This window comes from Aulostomus chinensis, chromosome 18 (assembly GCF_037954235.1).
Source record: "Aulostomus chinensis isolate RoL2024-O1b breed Wild chromosome 18, RoL_Achi_v1.0, whole genome shotgun sequence".
Taxonomy (NCBI): domain Eukaryota; kingdom Metazoa; phylum Chordata; class Actinopteri; order Syngnathiformes; family Aulostomidae; genus Aulostomus; species Aulostomus chinensis.
Window position 1 is genome coordinate 18,066,363 of NC_141337.1, and position 26,506 is coordinate 18,092,868.

At 44.8% G+C, this 26,506-nt stretch overlaps 1 protein-coding gene across 5 annotated transcripts in view; it reads left to right on the forward strand.

The window, feature by feature from the left end:
* The window catches only part of grin2ba (glutamate receptor, ionotropic, N-methyl D-aspartate 2B, genome duplicate a), a 160,476-nt gene that overhangs the window by 77,470 nt on the left and 56,500 nt on the right, over positions 1–26,506 (forward strand). For all 5 annotated transcript variants that reach the window (XM_086184043.1, XM_086184045.1, XM_086184046.1 and 2 more), the window contains 2 exons: positions 16,987–17,130; positions 17,814–18,084. In XM_086184043.1, the coding sequence (XP_086040169.1) occupies positions 16,987–17,130; positions 17,814–18,084 (415 nt within the window). The remainder of the gene's footprint in view (positions 1–16,986; positions 17,131–17,813; positions 18,085–26,506) is intronic.

Genomic DNA, 26,506 nt, shown 5'->3' on the forward strand with positions numbered 1-26,506 from the left:
TTGTGACTTATCCTTGAGCAAGGAAGAGATACAATTGCATGTGAAGTTCAGTCTTTCAGGCAGGCCTATAGCCTAAGTAATAATACAGGGTTAAGAGGTCATACATACGGAATATCAACAGAAAGACTGGTAAACTTGATTAATGGTAGAACAAAAGCAGTCTGACACATAGAGGAAGTGAAGGCTGCTCACTCAAAAGACCAATTAACTAATGGGGACACGAGGTGGGAAAACACACAAAGGCAGGAAGTAAGGAGCCATAATACATCAGGTAAACCATTTTAAATGAAAAACAGGCTGTACCTGGTGGTCAGACAGCAAACGGGAGGAAATAGGCACAAACTGCCTAAAACTATGACACTATCATAAAGATGTGGAAACAAATTTGAGCTATTTCAGGTTGTCATCTGAAACACTGCATATACCCCTAAACGGAAGTGTCAAAGGTGATGCGCATATCTTTTTGGCAGTCATAGCAAATACGCCAAAAACTCTTAAAATCTAAAATATATGAAATCTGCAAACAGCTACAGTATGTCTAGGGTCCAAGCCCTACAGATTCACAGTTGCAAATACAGCTGCTTAAATCCCTTGGGAGTTTTACTTGAAAAGTTTTTTACAAGTAGTAACAAGTGGTAGCTTTTCAACCAGTTATTAAGGAAGTATTTTTTTTTTAAGTTTTGTGTTTTTAACCATATTCTAATTCATTAGAAAACTTTTTGTCACAAGTGTTTGTTGATCTCGGTGGGAGGCTTTTTGCACATTGCATAGATCCAAAGTAGAGCTTAAAAAGTAGTTTTCACAAGGCTTCACATATATCGTCCCCAGCCATTGAGCTTGGACCTCAAAAAACAAAATGTCTGTTTCTTTCTTTAGCTTGTGTTTTTTGTATTTGAGTGTGTCTCCTTATTTGTGTTCCTGATCATTGGATGCCATTAAAACCAATTCAAAATATAAAGAGAAGAGTGACAGAGATGGAGGCATGTTGTCTATCTGTCCTGAAGAGAAAGAACTGACATTCTGTTTCCAAGTTTTTTTAAAGGGTCTCCACTTTCTGTGAATAACACTCACACACACGCACGCGCACGCACACACACACACACACACACATACATACACATACACATACACATACACACAGACATACAGGTTACTGCAAACACACACACTGAGAGGGAGTGTCTCTACATGTTAGTGTCTTAAGTGACGGTGAAAATGAAGGGGGTTTAAATGCTTCTTTGGAGCTTTTTGGAAGCAAAAGCAGGGTTAGCTCATCAGGGAGGAACAAGCAGAAGAAGAGCATACAGATTGGCTTATTGTCTTAGTGCATCTTCTGACATGTTCTGTTGCGGAGACATCCCCCTGCTACTGTCACGCCAATAAAGAAGATTTGAATTAGAATTTCCATCTCTGGGAATGTAAGCAGTTCTCCATGGGGGAGCTTCAATAGAGAAGGATGGATGGTACTGGAGACCTGGTGGTCTACATGAATCACGAGACACATAAGCCCTTCGCTTTCCTCTCTTCAGCACACACCTCTCAGTAATTCATTACCTTCAACAGTCCAATGATATAAAAGGTTTGTTATATCTGTCATGTCACGGCAGTGGCAGCGACCCCTGTACTCCTGTTTCTGGAGGTGTCGGAGAACCTGAGGCTTATTCTGTACTCACTCTCCTCAAGTCATTGTGGAAGAGAGCCAGCTAAATTCCTGAAATGTAAATGTAAAGTGCAGGAAAAGGGAAGAGCAGAGAAAATAAAAGAGGTGGGAGGTAGAGAGGGGAGTCTTTGCATTGGGAGGGATGGAACTGAAGAAGCGAGGAGGAGGAGGAGGAGGGGGATATGGAGGGGGTGGTCTCACCGCTGACAGTGACTAAGAGCCAGTCTTTATCGTGTTGCCAGGAAAAGAACACAGAAGCACATATCAACTGCACTCTCACTCCATTGCCTTTTCCCTCTCCGTTGGACTCTCCCCCTCCCCACACCTTGTTCCTTCTCGTTCCTGAGAGGATCTGGCGGTTTCATGCCTCACTCTTTTCTACAAACAGTGTTGTGGGTAAACGTGCTCTCCCGGTTCTTGCTGTAACGGCCTATCACATTGGGGGTGAGATGAGGTGAAGAAATTTGGAAGGTATTCTGAAAGAAGACTGGAGAGGAAGAACATAAGGAGGGAGAAAGGGGGAGCAAGCTAGAGCAGGAGAGTGAAATCAGTAGATATGACAGGAGTGGAAGTGATAACAGACGGAGAGAGACATGGGGGAATAAGTGGATTAATAACATCCCTCATCTAGACCTTACTGTCCCCCATTCCCTTTCTCTCTCTCCCTCCTCTCTTCACACCACTTCTGTCTGTCTCCAACATCTCTGCTCAGCCCAGCATCACCTTTCCCCCTCTCTCAGCCTGCTTGTGGAGAGGGACAAGGAAAAAAGGTCTGTCCACAGAGCCGTGTACAACTCCATGACTCCCTAAACCACTTTACAGTTGTCTTGGGACACTTTGTGGTCATCTTGAACCTCAACTTCTTCACTGTCCTCATGTTCACTCCTGACGTTTTCTTTACTGAGGAGAGTCTCGCAGTTACTGCAGACTAGCTAGTTAGACAGTTATAACAATTCACAATGTGGCTCTTTATGCACAGGAAACATTATGGTGTGGCCATTGACACATGGATCAAGGATTCAAGCTTAAAACAAGACAAAAAAATACAAGAACTCTAAAATAGCTGACTTTGTGAAAGCCACGTCCCTCAAGGCATTCCTGAAATATCAAATTAACAATAAATAGGACATAATGACAACCTGAAAACATAATGGCTGTGGCTACGGCCTTCAGTGGCATGGAGGCATAAAATGTGCAAATACTAAAAAATACTTCGCTACATGAAAGCAATATGAAAATGGATGCAACAAGCTAGTCTTTCATCACAAATAGTCAAAGATTCAGTTAATTGTAACACCTGAGGGTATAAAAATTAGACCTAAAAAAGCTCCTTATAAATTATCTGGACACATTGAATGTAATGTAAAACTGTCCAAACGTGGCTTTTCTCTCATCAATTATCATTTAAATTTACTGAGGGACCCATCTTAGACTTGGCCTTAGCATTATATAATGTTTTCCTTGAGCTCCTCCAAGAACTTCAGTTTCTCAATGTGCCCGATTTTTTTTTTGAGATTCCGTGCTATGAAAACTGAGTCTTTAAAGAAGCCATTTCAGTCTAGGTTCTTGGAGGATGTTTAGGCTATATTTAGATTTCATGTGGGGAAGACAGGAAGGGTTTATTATACATGTGTTGTATTTATCTAACTGCATGTTTTTGATCTGAACAATATAATCATCAACATTTAATTTTACTATGGCAGAACTTCTAAAAGTTTTGCTACAAGCTCAGAACCTTTAGGGGTTCCCTACAGTTTAAAACTGAAGAACCTCCAGAGGTTTTTCAGGTGTCTTGCTGTATTAACAGTGCTATTGTGAGCATTTATACTTGGACTCCGATGTGTGTGTCACACTGCAATTACACTGCTGAAACACTAGTTTACTTCTATGCCACTGTGTTTCTTCAAGTACCTCAAACAATGGCAGCTGAAATGAAGCAGATTGTTTTGTAGAAAATACATTTAGAGCAACAGACACATTTCCCAAAATAACTAGAATGCACAAAAGAACTCAGATGAGAGGAGGAGATGGTTTGGAAAAGAGTGTGTGGAATTTGTATTAGAGGAAATGTGATTTTATGAGGTGGAGCAGTCACAGCTGCTGTGGTCTACTCAGCAACCATGTGCATTTACATTTCTAGGGAGGTGTGTATCGTCAGGCTACAGCCTACAGCATCCCCAATGCCATACCCTATGGTGTATATATAAATTGGCTTATCTCTACGAGTCTTTCTCTCTCTCTCTCTCTCTCTCTCTCTCTCTCTCTCTCTCTCTCTCTCACACACACACACACACACACATACACACACACACACACACACACACACACACACACACACACAAAATGACGATTCTACAAGTACCAGGGGACAAACAAGAGCAGCAGCAGGGAAAGCATCAGACTGCAGAGGCCCTTCAGTGGGTCGTCTGCTAAACTTAGAGCAGAAATGGGCCACCGAGAAATGATCCATGTATGAGTGTGTGTGTGTGTGTGTGTGTGTGTGTGTGTGTGTATTAATTGATATTAAGTAACAGTGTAACTACGGGAAGTCTCTCCTTCCTTAAATTTTTCCTCTCCTCCCTGTCTTACTCTTTAGGTGCCATCACATGGTAAATTAAAACCAGGCTTAGGTGAAATTAGTGAAATATTTTAATGAAGACTGTCTTTAAGGTTTAATTTAAGGTTCAAAAAGTGCTTAAAATAAGGTCACTGTTAATTAGATGATGGTCTGACAAATGTGCAGGCTAATTAAGCTTGTATGTGTTTGATTAAAGATAAGCAGGCTTCTATGATAAGAAATGGGATGATAAGGCTGGAGAAGAGAGCAGTAGAGAGTCGGGGAGTGAGGGGAGGTAATTGAGGTAGAGATAATAAGTGTGTATGTGTGTGTGAAGAGCCAGATAGGAGGAGTTAACGGGGACAAATGAAGGGGGAACAGAGAGGAGGGCTCGTCATCAATACGTAATGTCAGTGCACATGGCAGTTGCAGCCTGTGCTCACTTATCAGAAATGAAAGCACTAGTGTATGCATATGTGTGTGTGTGTGTGTGTGTGTGTCTGTTGTGCACGCATGGGTTTGTGTGAATGCCTATGGCTGTGTGAGTTTATCGTTCCTACTTAGCCAGATGTTACCCCCTTTTCTCCTGCCTCACCTCCCACACTCCTTTTTCATCCCCCACCCACTTTTCCTCTTTTTCATTTGTACCGCTCTACCCCTGGCTGGCTTCTCTTTCCATCAGACAGTGCATTGGCAATCAATACACACACACACACGCACGCACGCACGCACACACACACACACACACACACACACACACACACACACACGCAAAGGTTTGCACAGCTATCCTTTTAATGACATTCCATTTACTTCCATTCATATGGATAGCCTAACCCCAGCCCTTATCCTAATCCTAACCAATTGATCTCTAACCCTAACCTAGTACAATCACACATTAAATCCAACTACAACCAGGAACTGAGAAATGACATTGTGCCACCTAAGGACCTGTCTTTGGTCCCCATGAGGACTTGGAGTCCTGATTGGGTTAGTGTTTATACCAGTAAACCAGATACTACACACACAGACACAGATACAGACACAGACACACACACACAAACACACACGCACCCACACACACCCACACACACACACACACACACACACACACACACACACTTACAAGTTCAAAGGAGCCTTTACAGGCAGGATAGAAATATGCATTGCCAAAAACCTCCTGGCAACAGACACCATCAACTTTCTGCCTTACGCTACCTTTCTATCTCCATTTTTGTTTCCCCCAGTTCTCTCCATCTCTGCCTTTGCACTGCTTCCCCCTCAGACAGAAAAGATCACCTATATCATACACAGGATAGTACACATCAAGCTAAGTCAACACCTTGAAATCAATATTGTTGCTAACGGGAGCATGACCTGGTACATACACCCACATTCCACATGGTTGCAGATTTTCTGTGATGTGTGTATATCCCTATTTATACCAGTATATTCGGACTGTTACACATACTACTGGACAGTATATATAGTACTAAACAGTAAATATATATATATATAAACTCCCTCTCACCCTTGTAGGGTGGTTTTGTGTCATTCTCTTGCTCGGGTCCTCTACCAGAGGCCTTGGAGCTTTAGGGTATCTAACAGCACAGACTGCGCTTGAGCGTCAGCCCACAAAGCGTTTAAGACCACAAAAGGTAAAGACCTGCGAGTCCACCTGCACGAGTCCATCGAGCTAGGACACCGACTACCGCTGCCGCCTGTCCGACTTAAGTTTATCGCGCAATGTGTCCCACACACATCCCGGTCATTGTTGGCAATCGGAAAAAACTCACAGTCTACTGCAAACGCAATCTGCAAAACCTGTCCGCACTCCCAGAAAGTGGTCCCAGCCCACACTTGGTCACGTTTGGTCTTTGGAACTGTCAGTCCGCAGTCAATAAGACAGAATTCATCAGTTCACTGATGAAACTCTCAGACATTCAGGTTCTACCCCTGACTGAGACATGGATCCGCCCAGAAAACACAGCTACCCCAGCTGCACTCTCTGAGTCCGCCACACTAAGCCACACCCCTCGCACTACTGGACGAGGAGGCGGTGCTGGCATGCTCATTCCTGAGAACTGGTCTTTTTCTGCACTACGTCCGTCGAACAGCAAGACAACATTTGAATATCATGCTTTAAGTGTCACTGCTCCCATCAAAGCATATGTTCTGGTTGTGTACCGCCCACCAGGGGGTAATCTGGATGGCTTTGTCTCTGAGATGGACATGTTACTCTCTGACATCCCTGATGATGGCACACCACTGATTGTCATGGGAGACATGAACATTCACCTTGACAGAACTCTGGCAAACAACTTCCTGGCACTCACCTCCTCCTTTGCACTCGAACTAGCTCCTTCTCCTCCCATCCACAAAGCTGGTAAAGTCCTTGACTTGGTGCTGACTCGTAACTGCTCCATAACAGATGTGACAGTTACCCCACTCCACCTGTTAGACCATTTCTTGGTCAAATTTGCGGCTGCCTTTCTGCAATTGCAGACACCCACACAGACGGTTTCCTTCCGCAGAAACCTGAAGTCCCTCACAGCAGCACAGCTGTCTGATGAGGTGAACTCGGTCGTGCCTGACCACTCGCACTTCTCCTCACTTTCTGTTCATGAGGCTGCAGAAACACTCTGTTCCTCTCTGGCATCCTCTCTGGACAAACTCTGCCCCCTGGTGTCCAAACCAGCCAAGAAAAAACAACCAAGTCCATGGCTCTCTGAAGTTCTGAGAGAACAAAGAGCTGGACTCAGGGCAGCAGAAAGAAAGTGGCGTAAATCCCAAGAACCCACTGACTTGTCCTTACACAAACAGAAACTTGCTTCCTTCACCTCATGCTTACAGTCCGCTAAGAAAGCCTTCTATCAGAACAAGATCTGTGCCACTTCTGATTCCAGAAAACTGTTTATGGCGTTTAACTCTTTGCTTTCTCCTCCAGTTGCTCAGCCTTCCACTGCGCTTACTTCAGAAATGTTTGCCTCCTTTTTTACTGAAAAGGTTGCTGCAATCAGCAACCAGTTCTCTGAGCCTGACCAGTCCAGTCAGCACCAACCTGCCACTGCTGCTTCACTCCTCTCCTTTGCTCCCCTGAGCGAAGATGAGGTCTCCAGACTTCTCCTGAGCTCAAAACCTACAACTTGTCCTCTCAATCCAATACCCACCAGCATCCTGCAGACCATTTTGCCCACTATCAAACCTGCAGTCATACACATTGTCAATTCCTCCCTGGAAACTGGCATTTTTCCTGCTACTTTTAAGCAGGCCTGTGTCACCCCACTGCTCAAAAAGCCTAATCTCAACCCCGCCAAGGTTGAAAACTACAGGCCAGTATCACTTCTGCCATTCCTGTCAAAAATACTGGAGCGCTCAGTATTTAACCAGGTCTCTGAACATCTGCGGAACAACAACCTACTTGACTCTATTCAGTCTGGCTTCAGGTGTGACCACTCCACTGAGACTGCACTCCTGTCAGTCACTGAGTCACTGAGACGAGCTCGAGCTGCTGGTCAGTGCTCTGTCCTACTTCTGCTGGACCTGTCTGCTGCCTTCGACACGGTGAACCATCACATTCTCCTCTCCACACTCTCTGAGCTCGGCATATCTGGTTCTGCCTTGTTGTGGTTCAAGTCCTACCTCACAGGCAGATCCTTCAGAGTGTCATGGCGAGGAAAGGTGTCTAGGTCACATGGCCTATTGACTGGGGTTCCTCAGGGGTCAGTGCTTGGTCCCCTTCTCTTCTCTCTGTACACCACCTCACTTGGTGCAGTGATCCGCTCCCATGGCTTCTCCTACCACTGTTATGCTGACGACACTCAGCTTTTCCTCTCTTTTCCACCTGATGACAGAACGGTCTCAGATCGTATATCAGCGTGTCTGGCTGATATCTCCACATGGATGAAGGAACGCCACCTTCAACTGAATCTCTCTAAGACTGAACTTATGGTCTTTCCAGCTTGTCCATCTGTTCAGCCTCAGGTCAGTGTCCAACTTAACTCGAGCCTACTTGTGCCCACAAACTCAGCCAGAAACCTGGGTGTCATGATTGATGACCAGCTGACCTTTAAGGTTCATGTGGCCTCAGTTTCTCGGTCTTGCCGTTATGCCCTCTACAACATCAGGAAGATCAGACCCTTCCTGTCCCAACACACCAAACAGATTCTGGTTCAGGCTCTTGTCATCTCACGCATTGATTACTGCAACTCTCTTCTGGCAGGCCTCCCTGCATGCTCATTCAAGCCTCTGCAGATGATCCAGAATGCAGCAGCACGTCTGATCTTCAACCAGCCCAAAAGGGCACATGTCACCCCGCTGCTGGTTTCTCTTCACTGGCTTCCAGTGGCAGCCAGGATCAAATTCAAGGCACTTCTCTTGGCTTACAAAACAATCACAAGAACGGCTCCAGCCTACCTGGAATCCCTGATCCAGGTCTACTCTCCTTCTCGCCCACTACGCTCTGCATGCGAAAGATGCCTGGTGCTTCCAGCCCAGCGCTGCTCCAAATCTCTAGCCAGACTCTTCTCTTCTGTTGTTCCCAAATGGTGGAACAAACTACCGAACTCTGTGCGTTCTGCTGAGTCCCTTTCTACTTTTAAGAGACAATTGAAGACTCAATTGTTCAGAGAGCACCTAGGCACTTAACCTGACTCTTCTCCTCTTTGTCCTGTGGGGTAGAATAAGTCAGAGGGTCCAAGACCCAGCACTTAGTGATTATGTAGCACTAACTGTGTTGTGTGATATTGTATGTTTGTCCCAAAAAAAAAAAAAAAAGGGAGGTGGGGCGACACTTCTTCTGCCACTAGATGGCAGTACCTGTGACCAAATCACAACTGAAGCACTTTTGCGCTTCCTATGGGCTTTTCCTTAATTAAGTCTAAATTCTTGCTTGTGTTGTACGTCGCTTTGGACAAAAGCGTCTGCTAAATGAAATTGTAGAATTGTAGAATTGTAGGGTTCTCTACAGTATCTTAGCTCTTCCTAGGACTGCATTCTCCTGGGCTGAGGTTTCAGGTGTTGTTCCTGGAGCCACTCTCCCAGTATGGGGTCACCACCCAGAGTACTCCTACTGCCGCAGGGACCACATCTGCCTTGACCTTGTACTTCCATTGGCATCAGCTGGTACTGCCATATCTATCATGAAGGACCCCCAGAAGGGCCCCATCCCATCCAATTACCAACCAATAACCTGTCTCTCCACAACATGGAAGCTCCTGTCAGGTATCATAGCAGCTAAGATAAGTAAGCACATGAGTCTATATATGAATAAATGGGGCTCAGATAGGAATTATCACTAACACCTGAGGAGCCAAGCATCAGCTACTGGTTGACAGAGCAGTCGCCCAAGACTGTATGAGCAGACCCAGACAGACCAACCTATGCAACGCTTGGTTACAAGAAAGTCTATGACTCACATGGATACTAGAATGTCAAGAACTGTACAACATCACCAGTAAACTGAGAGCCTTTATCAGAAACTCGATGTGATGTGGAAGACAACCTGAGGGGCCAACTCAAAGCCAGTAGCCCAAATTAACATCAAGTGCGGCACATGCCACTATCACCACTACTGTTCTGCATAGGCCTGAACCCCCTCAGTCAGATCATCACAAAGAGGGATTATGGATACCGATTTCGAAGCAGGGCAACAATCAGCCACCTGCTCTACATGGATGACATCAAGCTGTACGCCAGGAATGAGCACGAAATTCATTCACTGATCCACATCACCAGGGTCTACAGCAACTACACAGGGATATCATTCGCACTGGACAAATGTGGCCAGATGGTATCAATGAGAGGCAAGATGATCAGAGCTGAAGGGGTTGACATACCAAAAGGAAATTTAGGTGACATCCAGAGGAGCTACAAATACATTGGGACCCACAGGCTAATGGAAACCATGAGGAGGCAGCAAGGAAGTCAACCACTTCCTAATACCTCCATAGAGTAAGACGAGGTCAGCTGAATGGTAAGAACAAGTTCCTAGCCATCAACATGTACACATTGCTGGTCAGGAGGCCATAGATGTTAAGACCAGAAAGCTCCTTGCCATGCACAAGTTTCCTTTTTTTTTTTTTTTTAACCTGTCCTGTTCAGCAGCTGAGGCAAGCAGCATCGGTGTTTCTGGTGCCTTGTTGTACTGAAGCAGTTTTACTCTGCAAAGGAGGAATCTGATAAACTCCTCCTTTCGCTATTTGTGCTTAAGTTTATTAGGAATGGTATTGGTTCGTTGATAAAGCTACCGGACTGAGGCTCAGGAGTGGATAGGAAGAGAGAACAGGGACAGGATAGGGAAGACAAGGGGGGGGGGGACAAAAACAACAACAACAATAGCAGAAAAAAACAAACAAACAAACAAAAAAGTAACAAAAACAACAACAGAGAGAAAAAAAAGAAAAAACATTGGTTGCAGAATTTCCAGTGCAGGCTTACCATTTGGTTTAATATAATTTTTAGATAAATGTCTGAGTGTGTGATTATGGATCAGTTGTGCACCGCATGCGTGTATGTGTGTATACGCGTGTGTATGTGTGTGTGTATTTGTGTGCTACGGTTTGTCTTGGATGCTGTGGATAGCTGACTGTAGCTGATGTGGGGGGCCAGGACATCACACCCCCAGTCCAGGATAGCAGGCGGGTCAGGACCAAGCCACCAGGGCACCCAGAAACCCCCAGAACACGGGGAGCCCCAGGCCACCCCTCCCCCCAGGAAACAGCCACAGGCCCAACCCATGCCAGGACCTGCAGGAAAGCATAGGAGCAGCAACCCCCACCCGGAAGCAACCCACAGAGAGACAGGTCAGACAGAGGACCCCGGTCCCGCTGGGCACCCCCCCCCCCCCCCACAGCATGAGCAGAGCCCAGGGGCATAGGGCCCCTCCGGCCCGAGATCCGGCCAGAGCCCCCTAAGAGGTCCGCCAGCGGCGAGGCTAACACCCACCCACACCTCACAGCCAGGCGGGGCAACCACACCCCACCACAACGACCAGGCCCACCGCCTCTGTACAGAGCTACCCTCCCCCAACCCTCCATCCCCATCCCCTCCACCCATCCCCTGTTCTCCCCCTCCCCCCAGAGTAGGTGGGCTTCAGGCTATAGGGCATCACCAGCCAGCCAGCCAGGACCCCTCACTCCCCTGAGAGGCCCAGCCCACCTGCCGGGGTGAGCCGAAGGCACACGCGTCCGGGACCGCCACCCCCGGACATAACAATCATACCCTCATCTTCCTCCATACAGGGGCTGAGTACTCCATAGATGCTGATACGGTGCAGGGCACCGCAGACCTAGTCAAACCACCAGCAAGCGATCCACTGCACAACGGTGACCAACCCCAGCCCAACCACCATGTTGGGAGGAGGACCACCCCCCCCCCCCCAAGAGCACCGGCCAGGCCCCCAGGCCTGCAATGGTGCAGTTAGCAAAGGAGGCAGCACTGGACCCACTCCCCGCCCCAGCTGCCCCGCCATCCCAACGTGGGTGCAGGATGCGTGTTGTGCATGGGAATGTAGATGTGATGATGTGGATGACTAGAATGTAGTTAAAATTGGGGGAGGCACCCAGGGCATGGGAGCCCCGCCGGTTGCAGATGGCAGAGTCTCCCAGTACATCCTCATGCACTCCCCCAAGCCCTAAATGTCTAAGATGTGATTAAAATTGGTGGGTCCAGCCCCTCAAGGCCTAGTGACACATGAGATGTGATGTGATGGGACAGAGAGGCGATGAGAGGGGCTGAGGAATGGGCCAGACCTGCAGGGGGCCAACTTCCAGACTGGCCCCGCTGACCACCCCGTCACCACTGCAACCAGCCGACAGGGAGTCTAGCCTACCTGGTCCAGGGGTCAAATTGGAGCACCAAGGGGCACTGTCCGGAGATCCAGGCAGAGGGTCCACCACCCCGCAGTGCGAGGGCAGGGAGGGCCCAGGCCCCTGGTGCACGGCGGGACCCCCAGCCAGCAGCCCATGGTCAGGGCCCCCAGTTTGATCAGCATCAAGGAGGTCAGACCCCATCCCTCTGACATCCCCCAGCATCCTCCCATTGTCCGGGAGTGGCGGCAGCCCAGGACACCGCGCCAGGGCCCAGCCCGCCCGAGGACGGGCCGAGGTTAGCAAACCCTTCCCAAATGTGGGTGCAACCCCCCGGGGGAGCGGCAGGGTCCCAGGCAAGTAAGTCTCAGGTACCAAACCATCCACCCCCCCCCCTCTCCACCCCCTTACCTCCCTCCCTCCTGACCCCCGTCCCGGGTTTCCTAAGTGCAGCATCCTGAGGTTGCACACTAAGCAGGAAGAGAGAGGATGAGGACAAGTGACTAGTGCATCTGAGTCACTGTCCAGGATGAAACATCTAAAAATCCAAGAGCACATCAAGTAGCTTGCCCTCGGGATGAGCTGCTCAGTGAATGCCTCAGACAGCTGAAACCAGCTGAGAGTGAGGAAGGAGAGGAGCAGACGGCATGTACAACCACCAGATTGAGGAAGTGGCTGGTATCAAGAATACTTGAATACTTACCAATGGTTGGAACATGCTGGACTGAAAGACAGCACAGAGGCACTCATCATGGTAGCATAAGACATGTATATATATAAATATATATGTGTGTGTGTGTGTGTGTGTGTGTGTGTGTGTGTGTGTGTATAATCCACTCTGAAATTCAGAAATTCAAGTATTCAAGTTCAGTTGAAATATGTCTAATTTCTGAATTGTGACATATTTCTTCGTGAGACAGGATAGAAAAGCTGTAACTAATGCTGAGCCAAATTTGATTTGGTCTATCACCAGCATGTTGGAACATGTCAGCTGAGTCCCTGACTGTGTGCACTGATAGGATAGTAGTATCTGTCACAAAGTGAGAGGCAAAGCCCATCTTGTTCCTCAAAATTAATGAATTCAAGCCAGCATAACCACAGTATTTTGAGGAAAGAATGCAGGGTCTGAGGTGGCAAACAGCCAAAGAAACACCACCGTACCGTACTGTTCTCTGGTTAGCTAGCTTTATAATGTATTTCAACATAGCGAAAAGCTGAAGATTGATTGGCAAGTGTATGTCATTATATTAAACCACCTCACACTTTAGCTTGAGATCTCAGACCAAGAATTCTGTCTGTTACAGAAACAGATTGAAAACAAGAAAGAACCCGGAAGTTCTGGGATGACCTGCCGGTGGTTGCTGGAGTCAGTCCCTTCTTTCAAGTGTCTCCTTCATACCTTCTTCTTTCATCTGAAAGCATTTCATTTTTTTTTTCTAATGTGTACAGTACAACATGTGATGTCAAGCCGGGCTTCTGACTCATTCACATTACGTATATTTGTATGACCAAAAGTGTTTGTCAATTGTTGCTGCTGTTAAATTGCGATGCAAATCAACACATCCTTTGAGCGTAATGGAGGTTGTAACAGCAGAGTGGCGCTGTTTTTTTAACTCCAAAAAATAAGTTATTTTATGTAAAATACTAAATAAATCAATCATCTGAATTATCAGAACACGTCGCTCTCTGTGTATCACAATTCTCTGTGGCCATGTTCCATTTCATATGGAATCTGTCACTGAAGAGATAAGTCCACTTGGACGGAAGGACAGACCAAGATTTCTTCATTTTATAGTAAAATGATATTTTCTGTGGTTACAATTGAGCTCAGTAAGTACAGTTGTAATGAAAATGTACTAATAGAAAAGAGTTGTTGTGGATGCACTGTATGTGATTGCAGTGTGCTTTGTGTTGCTTTGTTACTTCAATACTTCAATACGTGTGTGTACGTGTGTCAAAAGCAGCTGCTTGGGAATGTGTGTCTCTGTTTTTTGAGTGTATAATGTATATTCCTGTGTGTGTATGTGTATGCATGAGGATGACTGGATTTCAAACCATTCAGGTTTATTGGTGCTTTTGAATGTGTGTGTGTGTGTTAGTGTGTGTGTGTGTGTGTGTGTGTGTGTGTGTGTGTGTGTGTGTGTGTGTGTGCATTCCAGAACATGATTGGAAGTGGGTCTATTTCTTTTGCACTTACTGATGTCCCCCTGTGTGTGTAATTGAAATACCTGAGGAAACAGTCTCTCCTCTCCTAGGTTGAATAGCTGCTCCAGCAGTGTGTGAGTACAGTCATTCAAAGCCTCTGGGGCAGACAGAGCAGGCAGTACTGTCAGCTATGGAATGCAGGCATGCACACATGTGCAAAGGCTTGCTATCCTTGTTAGGACATTGTATGGCCTTACATTCGTAGTATACAGCCTAACCCAAGCCCTAACCCTAACCAATTCATGCCAAACCTTTACCTAAACTCAATTCATAACATCAAGTTAACCCTTAACCAAAACCTCATCAAGATATTTTGCTATATTTAGACCAGTCATTGGTCCCATTATGACAGTGTCCTGATGAATTTGTGTTTATACCAGGTAAAGTCTCCTCTAAGTGACAAAAACCATCCCACAAGTAACAAAAACCTTTCCACTCAAAATATGTCTGCCTTGAAATAGACTAACTAGACTAACTAACTAGACTAACAAACACTTTGATAGCAACAGAGTACTCACTCACACACACACACTGAATCAAACATTGATACTGATACATAAATTCAAATGAACAGAACAGACAAATCGAATCATCTGTTGCCCCCCCCCCCCCTTCAAAACACACAATGTTGCCAAACTGTCACTCTCCCCTTGGAGCAGGGCACACATGTATCCCACTTCCTTCTTTCTCTGTCTGATAGCACCCGTCCTCAGTGGTTGAACAACTCAGGCTTAGCCTCCTCCTTCCTAAATGCTTGGCTGACTGCCTCACACACACAGACACACACACACGCAGACACACACACACACACGCACACACACACACACACACACACACACACACACACTTCCTGTCCTTCCACTGCTCCCTTGCTGGGTGCAGGATCACTGCCGGCTGCCAGCCTGGCCTCTTTCTCTCCATTCATCCCATTGTCTCTTCATTGTCCTCTGTCCCTCTGGACTACATCCTCACTGCTTTATCTACATCTCTGTCTTCTATTCTCACTTCTTTAATTCCATCATCTCCGTTTAGTTTCCCTCAGTGTTTCCCCCTCTGTGTCTGTTATCTGATCCCTTTTCTGTCCTTATCTCTTTTCACTGGCCTCTCATCTTCCTCTGTTGTGTGACACATTGCTTTCTGTGTACAGTAGCCAACACTGATGTCAGCTGCCAGTCCACAGAGAAGACACTGACCAGCTCAGAAGTGCATTCAAAGCCTTGCTGGCCGGCTTCTCCAGCATCTGGCAGGCTAACTCTCTGGCCTCGCTACACCCCCTGGGAATTTTAATACTGTCTAATCGATGATGTTGTGCCAACAAGAGGTGATAATGTGGCCAGAGCCTAATTATTGTTGCTGTAAATGAAGAGAGGTGTTTTGTGGCACTTCATTTGCTTCAAGGTTTCTTATCATTCAACCCGCTGCCATCAGCCATTTCTTTTTTTTTCTACCCACCTCCACCTTCCTCTACTTCCGTTTGCCCTTCTTTTAACGTGTATTTTACTCATAGGCTAATGAAAATTTGGCAGACCTCTGGCTCTGTGAATGAGTGTGTTGGACAGTACATTAATACTGCTCTTAAGAAAAGAGAGAGAGAGGAAGCCAGAGGACGGGGGGGGGGGGGGGCAGGGTGGAGAACAAGGATAAAGGGGGAGCAGGAGTCTGGAAATTCAATTATGACTGTGCCCTGGCAGTAATTCCACTGGTATAAATGGGGTGGTGGAGCAGAGAGATGGATAAAGATGGATGAAGGATGGGAAAGAAAGAAAGAAGCAGCCAGAAAGTTGAGGAGCAAAGTTGTGCCAGAAAAACATAATTTTGAAACACAAGCTAGCAGCACATGTTGTATGTGTCACATAGCATGTGATAATGACATGTTTTTGACCTCAGAGATGCAGCGCTCGTTATTTGTGTTCGGCTCTCGGCATTGCACCTCAGCGGTATAGCCCTGATCTCATTAATGCATAAACAAGGTAACGGATCAACCCGTGTGGGTCCCCTGGGAGGGGCAGGTTAGCTTTTGATGTTGAGTGAAACACAGAGAGTCCTAAGATACCGTATTTCAACACCAAGTCTGCCTGGCTGATTTTACTCACACACTGGAGTAAAAGGACTCACATTAAAAGCACAAATGTCCAAACACACTCGTGTACATTGTGTGCAGAAGACATGGACTCTCACATACTCCTGTCACACAGCTGCTGTGTCTTGTGTAGACTAGCACTTCTCACCTCCTCCTCTTCTTCTGTGCGGCTCAATATTTCATTTCAAGAGTGGAGGAGATCAGTCCGGGAGCCATGTTTACTGAAGTGTCTCTCAGACTGTGTCAAGATGACGTCTTTCAAATTTAGGGACCTTGTATAAGCAGGATATGAGTGTGTGTCATGCACCTTACAGGCAAACTGAACACTGGTGTGATTAAACAAACTGATGAGAATGATTGATGAAATTAAAAACAGCAGCTTTGAGTCCCCAGAATTACCTCCCCCCAGCCTCTGTGCAAACTCATTAAAGGCATCATAAAGGCAACTAATGAAAGTCATGACTGGTATCATTACAAGCCGCTGGTGTCCCCTCGTCTCTCTCCTCTGTGAAAATAAAGGCAGTTAAATGAATGTTCGCACCAATAATGTAACAAAACCACCAGTGTGTCCTTAGTAGTAGATGATATCCACTGAGCAAAGCCAAATAAATTAAAGTTCAATAGTGTTACACAACCATTTACACTCCCCGCCTCTGTGTGCTTCTGTCGTTTTCAGGATGACAACTCGATGTTCTTTCAGTTCGGCCCCTCCATCGAGCAGCAGGCTTCAGTCATGCTTAACATCATGGAGGAATACGACTGGTACATCTTTTCCATCGTCACTACATACTACCCGGGTTACCAAGACTTTGTCACCAAGGTAACTGCACTCAGATGAGTCTGCAACAGCACTAAAGGCATGGCAAGAGACAACATCAACCATTATGTAACAATGTCCGACACAGGGCTGTGCCAAATTTGTTGTGATGTCCTGGTGCCCCAATGGAGTCTTAGGACACTGATCCATATTTTAGGTGATATGACTCAGGGACCTGGGGACCTGTTTGTTTGTTTTTTTTTCCTGAAATCATCTGTTTGACATTAAGGTCACCGGGAATTTGATCCAGCACCACCGATCTGACCCTCAAAAATATTCATGGAAGGATCATGATCAATAAAATTTGTTGTAATGTTTTAAACATTTGCCACATTTTAAAAATAATGCCAAAATTATTCAAAAAGCATGTATATGACCATGAGTAATTAGCCAGAAATTTATTTAGCAAGATATTTACTTGACTGTTAGCATGGTGTTACCCAGAAGGACCTTGCTTTGGGAACCTTAGTTCTGGCACACAGAACTATGCCATTGTTTTGCTGAAAACAGTTCATGGGCAAGGCTACAACAACACTAAATGATGTGTGGAAATTATTTTTAAAAGTTCCAAAGTTCCACTGAATGGCTGGAAACCCTTTCGGTAAAGCGGAATCAGATTGTGGAGGAATCCCTGATATTAAAGATAACTATTGTCTCTGAATCTCTTCTTCCTCTGTCCTATTCAGATCCGCAGCACCATCGAGAACAGCTTTGTGGGCTGGGAACTGGAGGAAGTTTTGCTACTGGACATGTCTGTGGATGATGGAGATTCAAAGATCCAGAACCAGCTGAAGAAGCTCCAGAGCCCCGTCATCCTTCTCTACTGCACAAAAGAAGAGGCCAACACCATTTTCGAGGTGGCCCATTCTGTTGGGATTACTGGCTATGGCTACACGTGGATCGTGCCCTCTCTGATCGCTGGAGACACTGATGTGGTGCCCGCTGAGTTCCCCACAGGTAGGCAGTTCTGGCACCAAAGAAAGACCGTATTAGGTAGTAGAACTGGATGTCTTTTATATCTGATATAAAATCTCAGAGTGGAAAGATGTTTGTTTGCCTTCAGCTCAGTTACTAAGCCCTCCGTAAGTACGACATTAAGGTTGTTATTTATCTGAGGTGCGCTCAGAGCACCACGAATGCATCTATTTTCTACAAATGTGGCCACAGTCAGAATCACATCCTTGATCCCGTGATCCCATATGAGCTGGCTGCACCCTGCACCACATACTTTGCTGTGAGGTGGGTTTGTTCTGTGCTTGGCTCTAAAACCCTCCAGGTGTGTTTCAGGAGCGTGTTTTTTTTCTGCTCAAATTGTTGACTTGCTGATGTAGCAATTGTACCCACAATTTTGTGTTCTTATCATAACAGGAAGCTTACATAGTTAAATGGATTATTTCTTGTCTTTTCTTATATCAGGGTGCTTAATTGTTATCCTGTTGATTTTTGGACTGGTGTTACCAGTTATCGTTGCTGCAATCTGGAATGTAAGACATTTTTTTCTTCAGTGATGAGCTAGTATTTTCGGGTTTTTGTCACAAATATTATACAAGTATAGTGAGCAGTCCTGGCCATTTTATGGTCCCAAGCCAACATCTTATATGATGAAATTTTTTCTGAACATCCTCTGCCTGGAATATAAACCCAAATAACATCAGGGAGAAAACAATTATTTTCTAAAGATTTTTTAAAAAGGAAGTGAAACTAAATTCAAGACAAAAACAAAGTATCGCTGTATTCATCGATTATTAGCCACCTTTAAAGGTTGCATTTAAGAAGTTTGAATTGTGTACCTATGTACAAAATTAACCTTTTTTTGTTATCAGCCAAATGGCAAGTGAATGTTCCAATATTACCAGCAACTTAATAGCCACTACCACTGTTTTTGGTTGGTTGGTTTTTATATACTGTACTTAATTTTGTCAATGTCTGCTACTTGTGTGCCCTGGTGGTCACCGACAGGTAACCCTGTCTCTACCCGCCCTTATCTTCTGTCATCTCAACTGCTTCTCATTTTATAGTTAAATAAAATCCCCAGAAATATTGAAAAACATCACCCCTTCAAAACTGCCTCTGATTTATTTGAGGAATTAGCATAATGTACAGACTTTTCTGGGCAGCAGCTATTGTGGCCTCAAGATACAATTATTGAAATGCAGAAGCACCAGCAGAGAAGAGTCAAGATAAAATTAGCCGAGATTAGCAACCGTAAGCTAGCAGTCATGAAATTAGTCTGAGCAGAACTCATTAGTGAGTGGACGAAGGACCTGTCATAACACTTGTCGGTGCAACATTTTATCAGGAAGATGAAGAATGTGGGCTTTCATCTTTCAAAACTGACAGAGTTGAACAAGAAACACAAGTTTCATGGCTTTTATTTTTCAATTGTCCCCATGTGCTGATGAAAACCATGAGATGCAACTGAAAGTTCTTAAAAAGTTAGTGGAAGTTTACCAGAATTAAAATTATTTTGTAACACTTGCATGATAAGTGACAGTAGTTTGATGCTTCTTACCTTGGTCACAGAAATTATTGTTTCATCTCTCCCCAAATTACAGCTGGCAAACAATCTATAATAGATGGAATTTGAAAAACTGTGAGATGTACAATGAGCAATGTTATAGCCCTCAACAATCAGGCACCTTTATATTGAATAATCCTTTTGCACTGAAAAACGCGTGTCAAAATGGGCGTTTGCTTGGCAGTAGGGAGCATTCAAGCTTCCAGCAGACACGGGTCTGAGCTCCTGCTGTGAGGGCTGCGTTCCTGTGTTTCTCTCTCTCGTACGTCATCACGCTGACAACGTCATCGCGCTGACAACGTCATCGTTACACATAAAAGTGCGCCTTGTCTCAAGTTGCCGGTGATGTTCCCATAAACCACCGTGCCCCGTACGGTTCCAGAAATCTGCCGCGGGATCTCCTCTTCACCGATAACGAGCAACTCACGGGCTTCACGATCTTGCCAGTGCGCTGCCATGACCAATAAAAAAGATGTGCAAGATCGCTCTACAAGTTGTTTACAAACACGGTCACGCATGCGCAGTTCGCCTTAGGGTTTCCTAAGCATTAATTAATTCACGTAAGATCATACACATGTAAATTGTTTGAAAAAAAGGAGTGAAACAGATTCTTGGGGATATCAACAGGAAGACTGATCGTACGACAGAGGTCAAAACTTTATTGAGAGCTGAGTGAGCAACTCTCGCAGTGCAGCCCAATTTTTTAATTTTAATTTTTTTACTGGAGCTTCCACAATGACAGCCGGACAGGTGGCACAGTGACAAAATCAGAATGCGACAGGAAGGTCGCGTGAAAAATGAAACAGTTCGGGTTGCCTTTTTCACATTGCTGGCGAGCTGAGCAGAGCGGAGGCAAGCCGCTAAACACCCGGGTCGCTTGGAGGGTTGGGATGCGGGTCGACATGCCGTGTTGACCCTTTCAGAATGCCCAAATACCCGTGTTCATTCACATTTTTGGTGCAGTGTGAAAGGGGCTTTAGAGAGCTCATAGTCCCCTACTATCCAGCTAGAACTCTGCACTCCCAGGATGCAGGGTTACTTATGGTTCCTGGAGTTTCTAAAAGTAGAATGGGAGCCAGAGCCTTCAGCTATCAGGCTCCCCTGCTGTGGCTCCCCAATGTTGGTCCAGAATGCAGACACCTTCTCTTTGTTTAAGAGCAGACTTAAGACCTTCCTTTTTGATAAAGCTTATAGTTAGGTCTGGCTTAGGCTAACCCTTAGATATGCTGCTGTAGTCTTACGCTGCTGAGGGTCTCCCATGGTACGATGGGCTTCTCTCTCCTCCTCTCTGTCCTCCTGTACTCATACTTGTTGCCAACTTGACTTCTTCTGTGGAGCCTTTGTGCTTCCCAGATCCCTGACTGATGCTGCTGCTGGAGGAGGCCACAGACCTGAAGAGGCTCAAGCTGCCACCCTTAGCATCGTATCAGTATTAATTCTAGTCTGATTCACATTAGTATTCTCAATACTGTAGTCGCATTGACATCATCATTGTGTTTGTATTTGCTAGCACATAATTGCTCATATTATGCTGAAATTGATTGCTAAGTAACTTGAAGATGTTTTTATAATCGGTCCCTAGGTGTTGTTAATTTTTACTGTGGCCCCCGTCCCTTTGTCTTTCTCTCCACCCATCTTTCTCCTTCCAGCTTGTTCATGTCCCTGTCTGTCATTCTCTCCCTCCTTCTTCTCTTCCTTTGTCTCTATCCCTATCTTTCCTTCTCTACATCTATTTTTTTCCATTATCCATCTTTGTCTGCCCCGCTTTTCTGCTCTCTTCCCCTCAACTATAGCACAAGGAGGGTACGAGAACATATTTTCATGTGCCTCTTGTCTTTCCAAAGTCTATTTTTTTGCATTTTAGAATTGGTACATATATTTTTATTTAGATAAATTGTGACAGGGGACGGCACGGTGGGGCAGTGGTTAGCACTGTTGCCTCACAGCAAGAAGGTTCCGGGTTCGAGTCCCAGCTTTGGCACAGGATCTTTCTGTGTGGAGTCTCCATGTTCTCCCTGTTCCTGTGTGGGTTCTCTCTGGTACTCCAGCTTCCTCCACAGTCCAAAGACATCAAGAGGGGACGAGGCTGATTGATACTCTAAATTGACTGTAGGTGTGACTGTGAGTGTGAATGGTTGTCTGTCTCTATGTGCTGGCCCTGTGATGGACTGGTGACCTGTCCAGGGTGAACCCTGCCTCTCGCTCATAGCTGCTGGGATAGGCTCCAACAGGAATAAGCAGAAGACAATGGATGGAAATTGTGACAGGCTTTAATTTTTTTCACATATTTTTGCAAACAGTTGAATAGACACCATACAGATCAAAACAAATCAAATACAAAATGGTCAAAATTATCAGATCATCATTAAATCTATAATAGAAAGTGAGCTACAACCCATTGGCATTGGGGCAATCGTGGTGGAGGTGGTGATGGTTGTGGGGGCAAACTGGCCACCACAGGAACAGTGGCTTTATGACCTGTAATGTGGTTTGATTTCAAAGCAGGCCTGATTGTCATCATTCACAGTAAGACTCCCCTATTCAAATCAAAGTTTTCATATTATCCTTTAACATCATGCACCCATTGAACATTGTATGATCATGGATGCTGCAGCTTGTCGGGATCACACATCACATTCCTCCTACAGCACCTTCATTAGCATCTGAGTTGATGTGTTTGTTCTCCCTTGATGGACCATCTCAGCACATCTCTCAGCCCCCACGATCAAGACTGTGTTGGGCTTCGTTCATATGGAGGCAAAAGCATACTTTGCCACAGGGCTGCCTCATCAGCTTATGTCCATGGTTTAAGTGGCAATACACACCCCGGGTGTACTAACATAGTGTATCATTACAACATCTGATCATGAGAAAAGTTCATAAAGAAATATTATTATGGCTGCAATAAACATTTATGGCCAGTTGCTCTCTTCTACTTTTCTCGCTTATGAACAAGAAACTACAGTATGTGAGAATGCAAATGTCCTCGTCAGTCAGAATGTAAAATAAACAGAGCAGTCCCTGCTACTCAAGGTCCAGTGAGTCCATGTATTGTTACGACAAGTAAGTTTGTGGAGAATTTACAGTGATGGTAAAGTTTCTATAATTTGACTGGCGTAAAACCTGAAGAAGAATTAAAAGTGAAGAAGCAGGATAATTTAAAGGAGGGGGGATAAGCAGCACAAGGTTCTAGATGGTTTCCAGCATTTTAGGTCACCCTTGAGGTATGTTAAGTGGTTAATGTTCTGATGAGTTTTGTTTCTATCTCATTTTGGATGCTATAAATCCTATAAGCATGAGGGATGTCACAGTAGAACCAAAAGTCTTTTCCTTTGAGCTAAAACTGCTCAGTCCAGGAATCAGCAGCACCATGACAATCTGTAACTCCATTTGAACCCTCCCAGCTTATTCCAACTAGTTTGTTTTTCTGACAGGCATTTCTCTAGGTGTCCTACCCATGTACCTGGGAGAAATTTCCCAGATATATAGTTGAGGATCCCTTGACCAGTTTAACGCATCCTCATCTGTTTAGGAGTGTTAGTTGGACAGGTGCACAACTCAAAATCATCTCAGGTGGCAGAAGTGTGTGTTGTTGCTGCAGGGATTGTGTGTCCAGGCTTTTACAGATAATGTTGAATCCAGTGGAAGGAGGAGTCAAGTATGCACAGTGACAATTCTTTCTTGAGCAAGCACTTAGTGACAATGGTGGGAAAAACTCTCTTTATACTATTTGATTTTTAAGTTTGCTATTTTGATTTTCTCCTGTCAAAGAAACAGACTGACATTTCCTCTGTAAGAAGCCCCCACAACCCCCACACAACACCACTGGAGATCACTGTAACCTTTGAAGGTCAAATCTGGAACGAAAATTGGCGAGCAACTTGGGGTGCATTAACCACTCAACATGTTCACGCAACCTGTCAGGCACTCCTGTCAGCCCACCTCAACATGACTCTTGGCACAGAGGAGGGGGCTGATCAAGCATTTTTAGAAAGGCCACTTCTCAGGAGGGGGTCAAAGCTTTAACTACTAGTGAAAACTCATAAAACTTTCCCCAACTTCAGTCGGTTTAGCTCAGCAGAGGCGTGTTAACCAAAGAGCAGCTCGTATCTTACACTGGACATATGAGCCTGATCAATTGTTGGTGTTTGACTTCTTGATTTACAGAGGAGGGGAGATATTCTGTCCTCAGCAGTTTCTGGGAAATGTTCACCAGGCTGAACCTGAGCTGGTCGTACCATTCAAGCATTGTAAATCAAACTTTTCACCTCTGCTCTCATATTGGCATCCATAGATGATTTACTCTAAATTGTAGTTAGGAGTGTGTGTGAGAAAGCTGGGCGCCTTTGTGTGTATTGTCTGTGTGTGTGTCTGTCTGGGAAATGAAGGATTGGTTCATGGTTTAATTTGCATGTGAAAATAATAGTTGAATGTAATCGAACGGGTTGTGTTTTTGTGCACCTTATAAGATGGCGAGTGCCAAGGTAAACGATCTATGACTGTGTATAACTGACAGAGACACAGAGAGAGACAGGGAGAGACAGAGAGAGATTGTTTCAATGCTCATTCCAAATTAGTGTCCCACCGTTTAAAATGTACGTATTACCATATCAGATATATTATTTATGACTTTGTCAATTATTTTAAGAAGATGACGGTACTTAAAATCACACGTTTTCTCTGGATTTTTGTTGTCACTGACCAATCAAGACCAGTTTGTGTATTGCCTGGATGAGACTAATGAGGGCGTGTTGATGGACACACAAACCTCTCTCAGTTAACATGGATTTAGCATTGTGGAATTTGGCCTTGATATAATCATATATTGGCCATGTTAAGATTTTTGGGATATTGATTTGACCAAAGTTTCTTCTTTTTTGCTCATCATTTGTTCTTGAGAACCCAGTGTGGTAAATATATTATTTATGGGCTTTTTCGAAGAAAAATATCACCCTGTTAGATTCACAGTTTTTTCATGGTTTTTCAGTAACTACAAAATGTGAATATTATATAATTTTATATGATATTGGCGTGAGTAAAATTTGGTCAAATACAGTAGATGGTAAACTATAGGAATGTTGTAGGAAAAATCCAATGTCATTCATTCTTATACGAAAAACAGACAAACAAACAAAAAAAACAGAATTTAGAATGTTGTTGTTTTGTTTTTTTTACACAAACTTACCTTTGACAAGCATCTCTTCAGATTTAAAATTTCATTGGGCCATGTAGTGTTTTTGGCAAATTCTGATTGTGTAAATTGTTCAGCCCTTGCTGGCAGGGACCTGATAGGCAGTTTTCACAACAGCCATTTTGACATCATTGCAGCTGTAAAGATGTGTCATTGACAGCATTAATTATTGCCCACTTCCACCTCAATGGGCCACAGACCACAATTTATCTTTATAAATCAACCAATTATGCTTGCTTTGACTAGTCAAGATGGCCAATTGTTTGGGATTAGGGAAAAATTATCTGTTACACAGGTGGAGACATGAACAGGCAGGAAGTAAAACATTCAGAGAGAACAATGGTGACCAAAAATACTGAAGTTCAAACAGTCCAAATGAGACTGTGACACCTGGGACAGAAGTGAGAATGAAAGGGGGTCTCAGGTTCTGCTCACAGACCTGACGAACATGATGATGTTGGCTTTTTCTTAACAGCAGTGAGAGCTGGAAAAAAATGAAAGGAGCCTCGTTCTTTCAAGACAAAACATTAATTTGGATGTTTTTCTGTGTGTGTGTGTGTGTGTGTGTGTGTGTGTGTGTGTGTGTGTGTGTGTGTGTGTGTGTGTGTGTGTGTGTTGGGGTGAGGGTCCTGTTATTGATCACAGAAGTTTTGCGCTCTGGACGAGAGCCAGAAGCTGGGCTCTTCAGATAGATTTAAATTGGATTTATATTTGTCCAACTGAACTACAAAGGAAACACAAGGGCTTGATACTTGTAGATGTCAGGTATTGAAACATTCAACCCATGCTCATCCTCCGATGTCCACATTCCAGACGCCATGTGGAGCCGGATGTGGCAGTCAGAACTAAAACAGGGTAAAATGGTACCGTGGCACGGCATGTGACTGATGGTGTGGGGCTCTGGGTTAATCCAGTAGTTCAGGGTTCATCAGAAGGTGCACACTAGCTGCGAGGCTAATTTGCTTACTAGGCACACTAAATAGTTTGCACCATGTGTGATGAAGAGCCTCTAATTCTCCTGGGTAATTCTCCTGATGCCCTCCTTAAGTGGCGCTCTGGGGAGCCATGTCTCCTCCCACACTCCTCCTTTCTTCCTTTTTCTCTTTAGTTCATGTTTTCTTCTCAGTTTTTATTCTTCCTGGCTTTCTCCCCACTCTCTGCTGCCCCCACCACCCCCACTCCCTCTCTAACAGCCCTTTCTTCCCGGCCTTACTCTTTCCAATCAGAATTAAACATAACTGCTGTGCACACTGTGCCAACGTAACCACCCAATCTGACATCACCGACAATAATAAGCTGTTTCCAAAAATACCCAGCGATAGTCATTCTACTATGACGTTCTCCAGTCAATTTCCCTGCACATGGATGTTCTGTCTGCAATCTTTTTGTGTATTTGTGCGTACGTGTGTGTCTATCTGTGACAGGACAGTCTTTGCGTTTAAACAGAGGCAGTTGCAGCTGCCACAGTGCTGTTCAGCTATAGCACTGCCAGCTGACATGTCTGTGTTGTGACATCTAAACATGTCCTGAGAGATGTAGGAATATATATTCAGAGAGCTGCAGTTCTTAAGATGCAGCAAAGAATACAGATACAAAATACACCACACATGAAGTGTCGCACATACAACACAAACCACATACATGTACCGAGTCTAACAGGCTTAAAATAA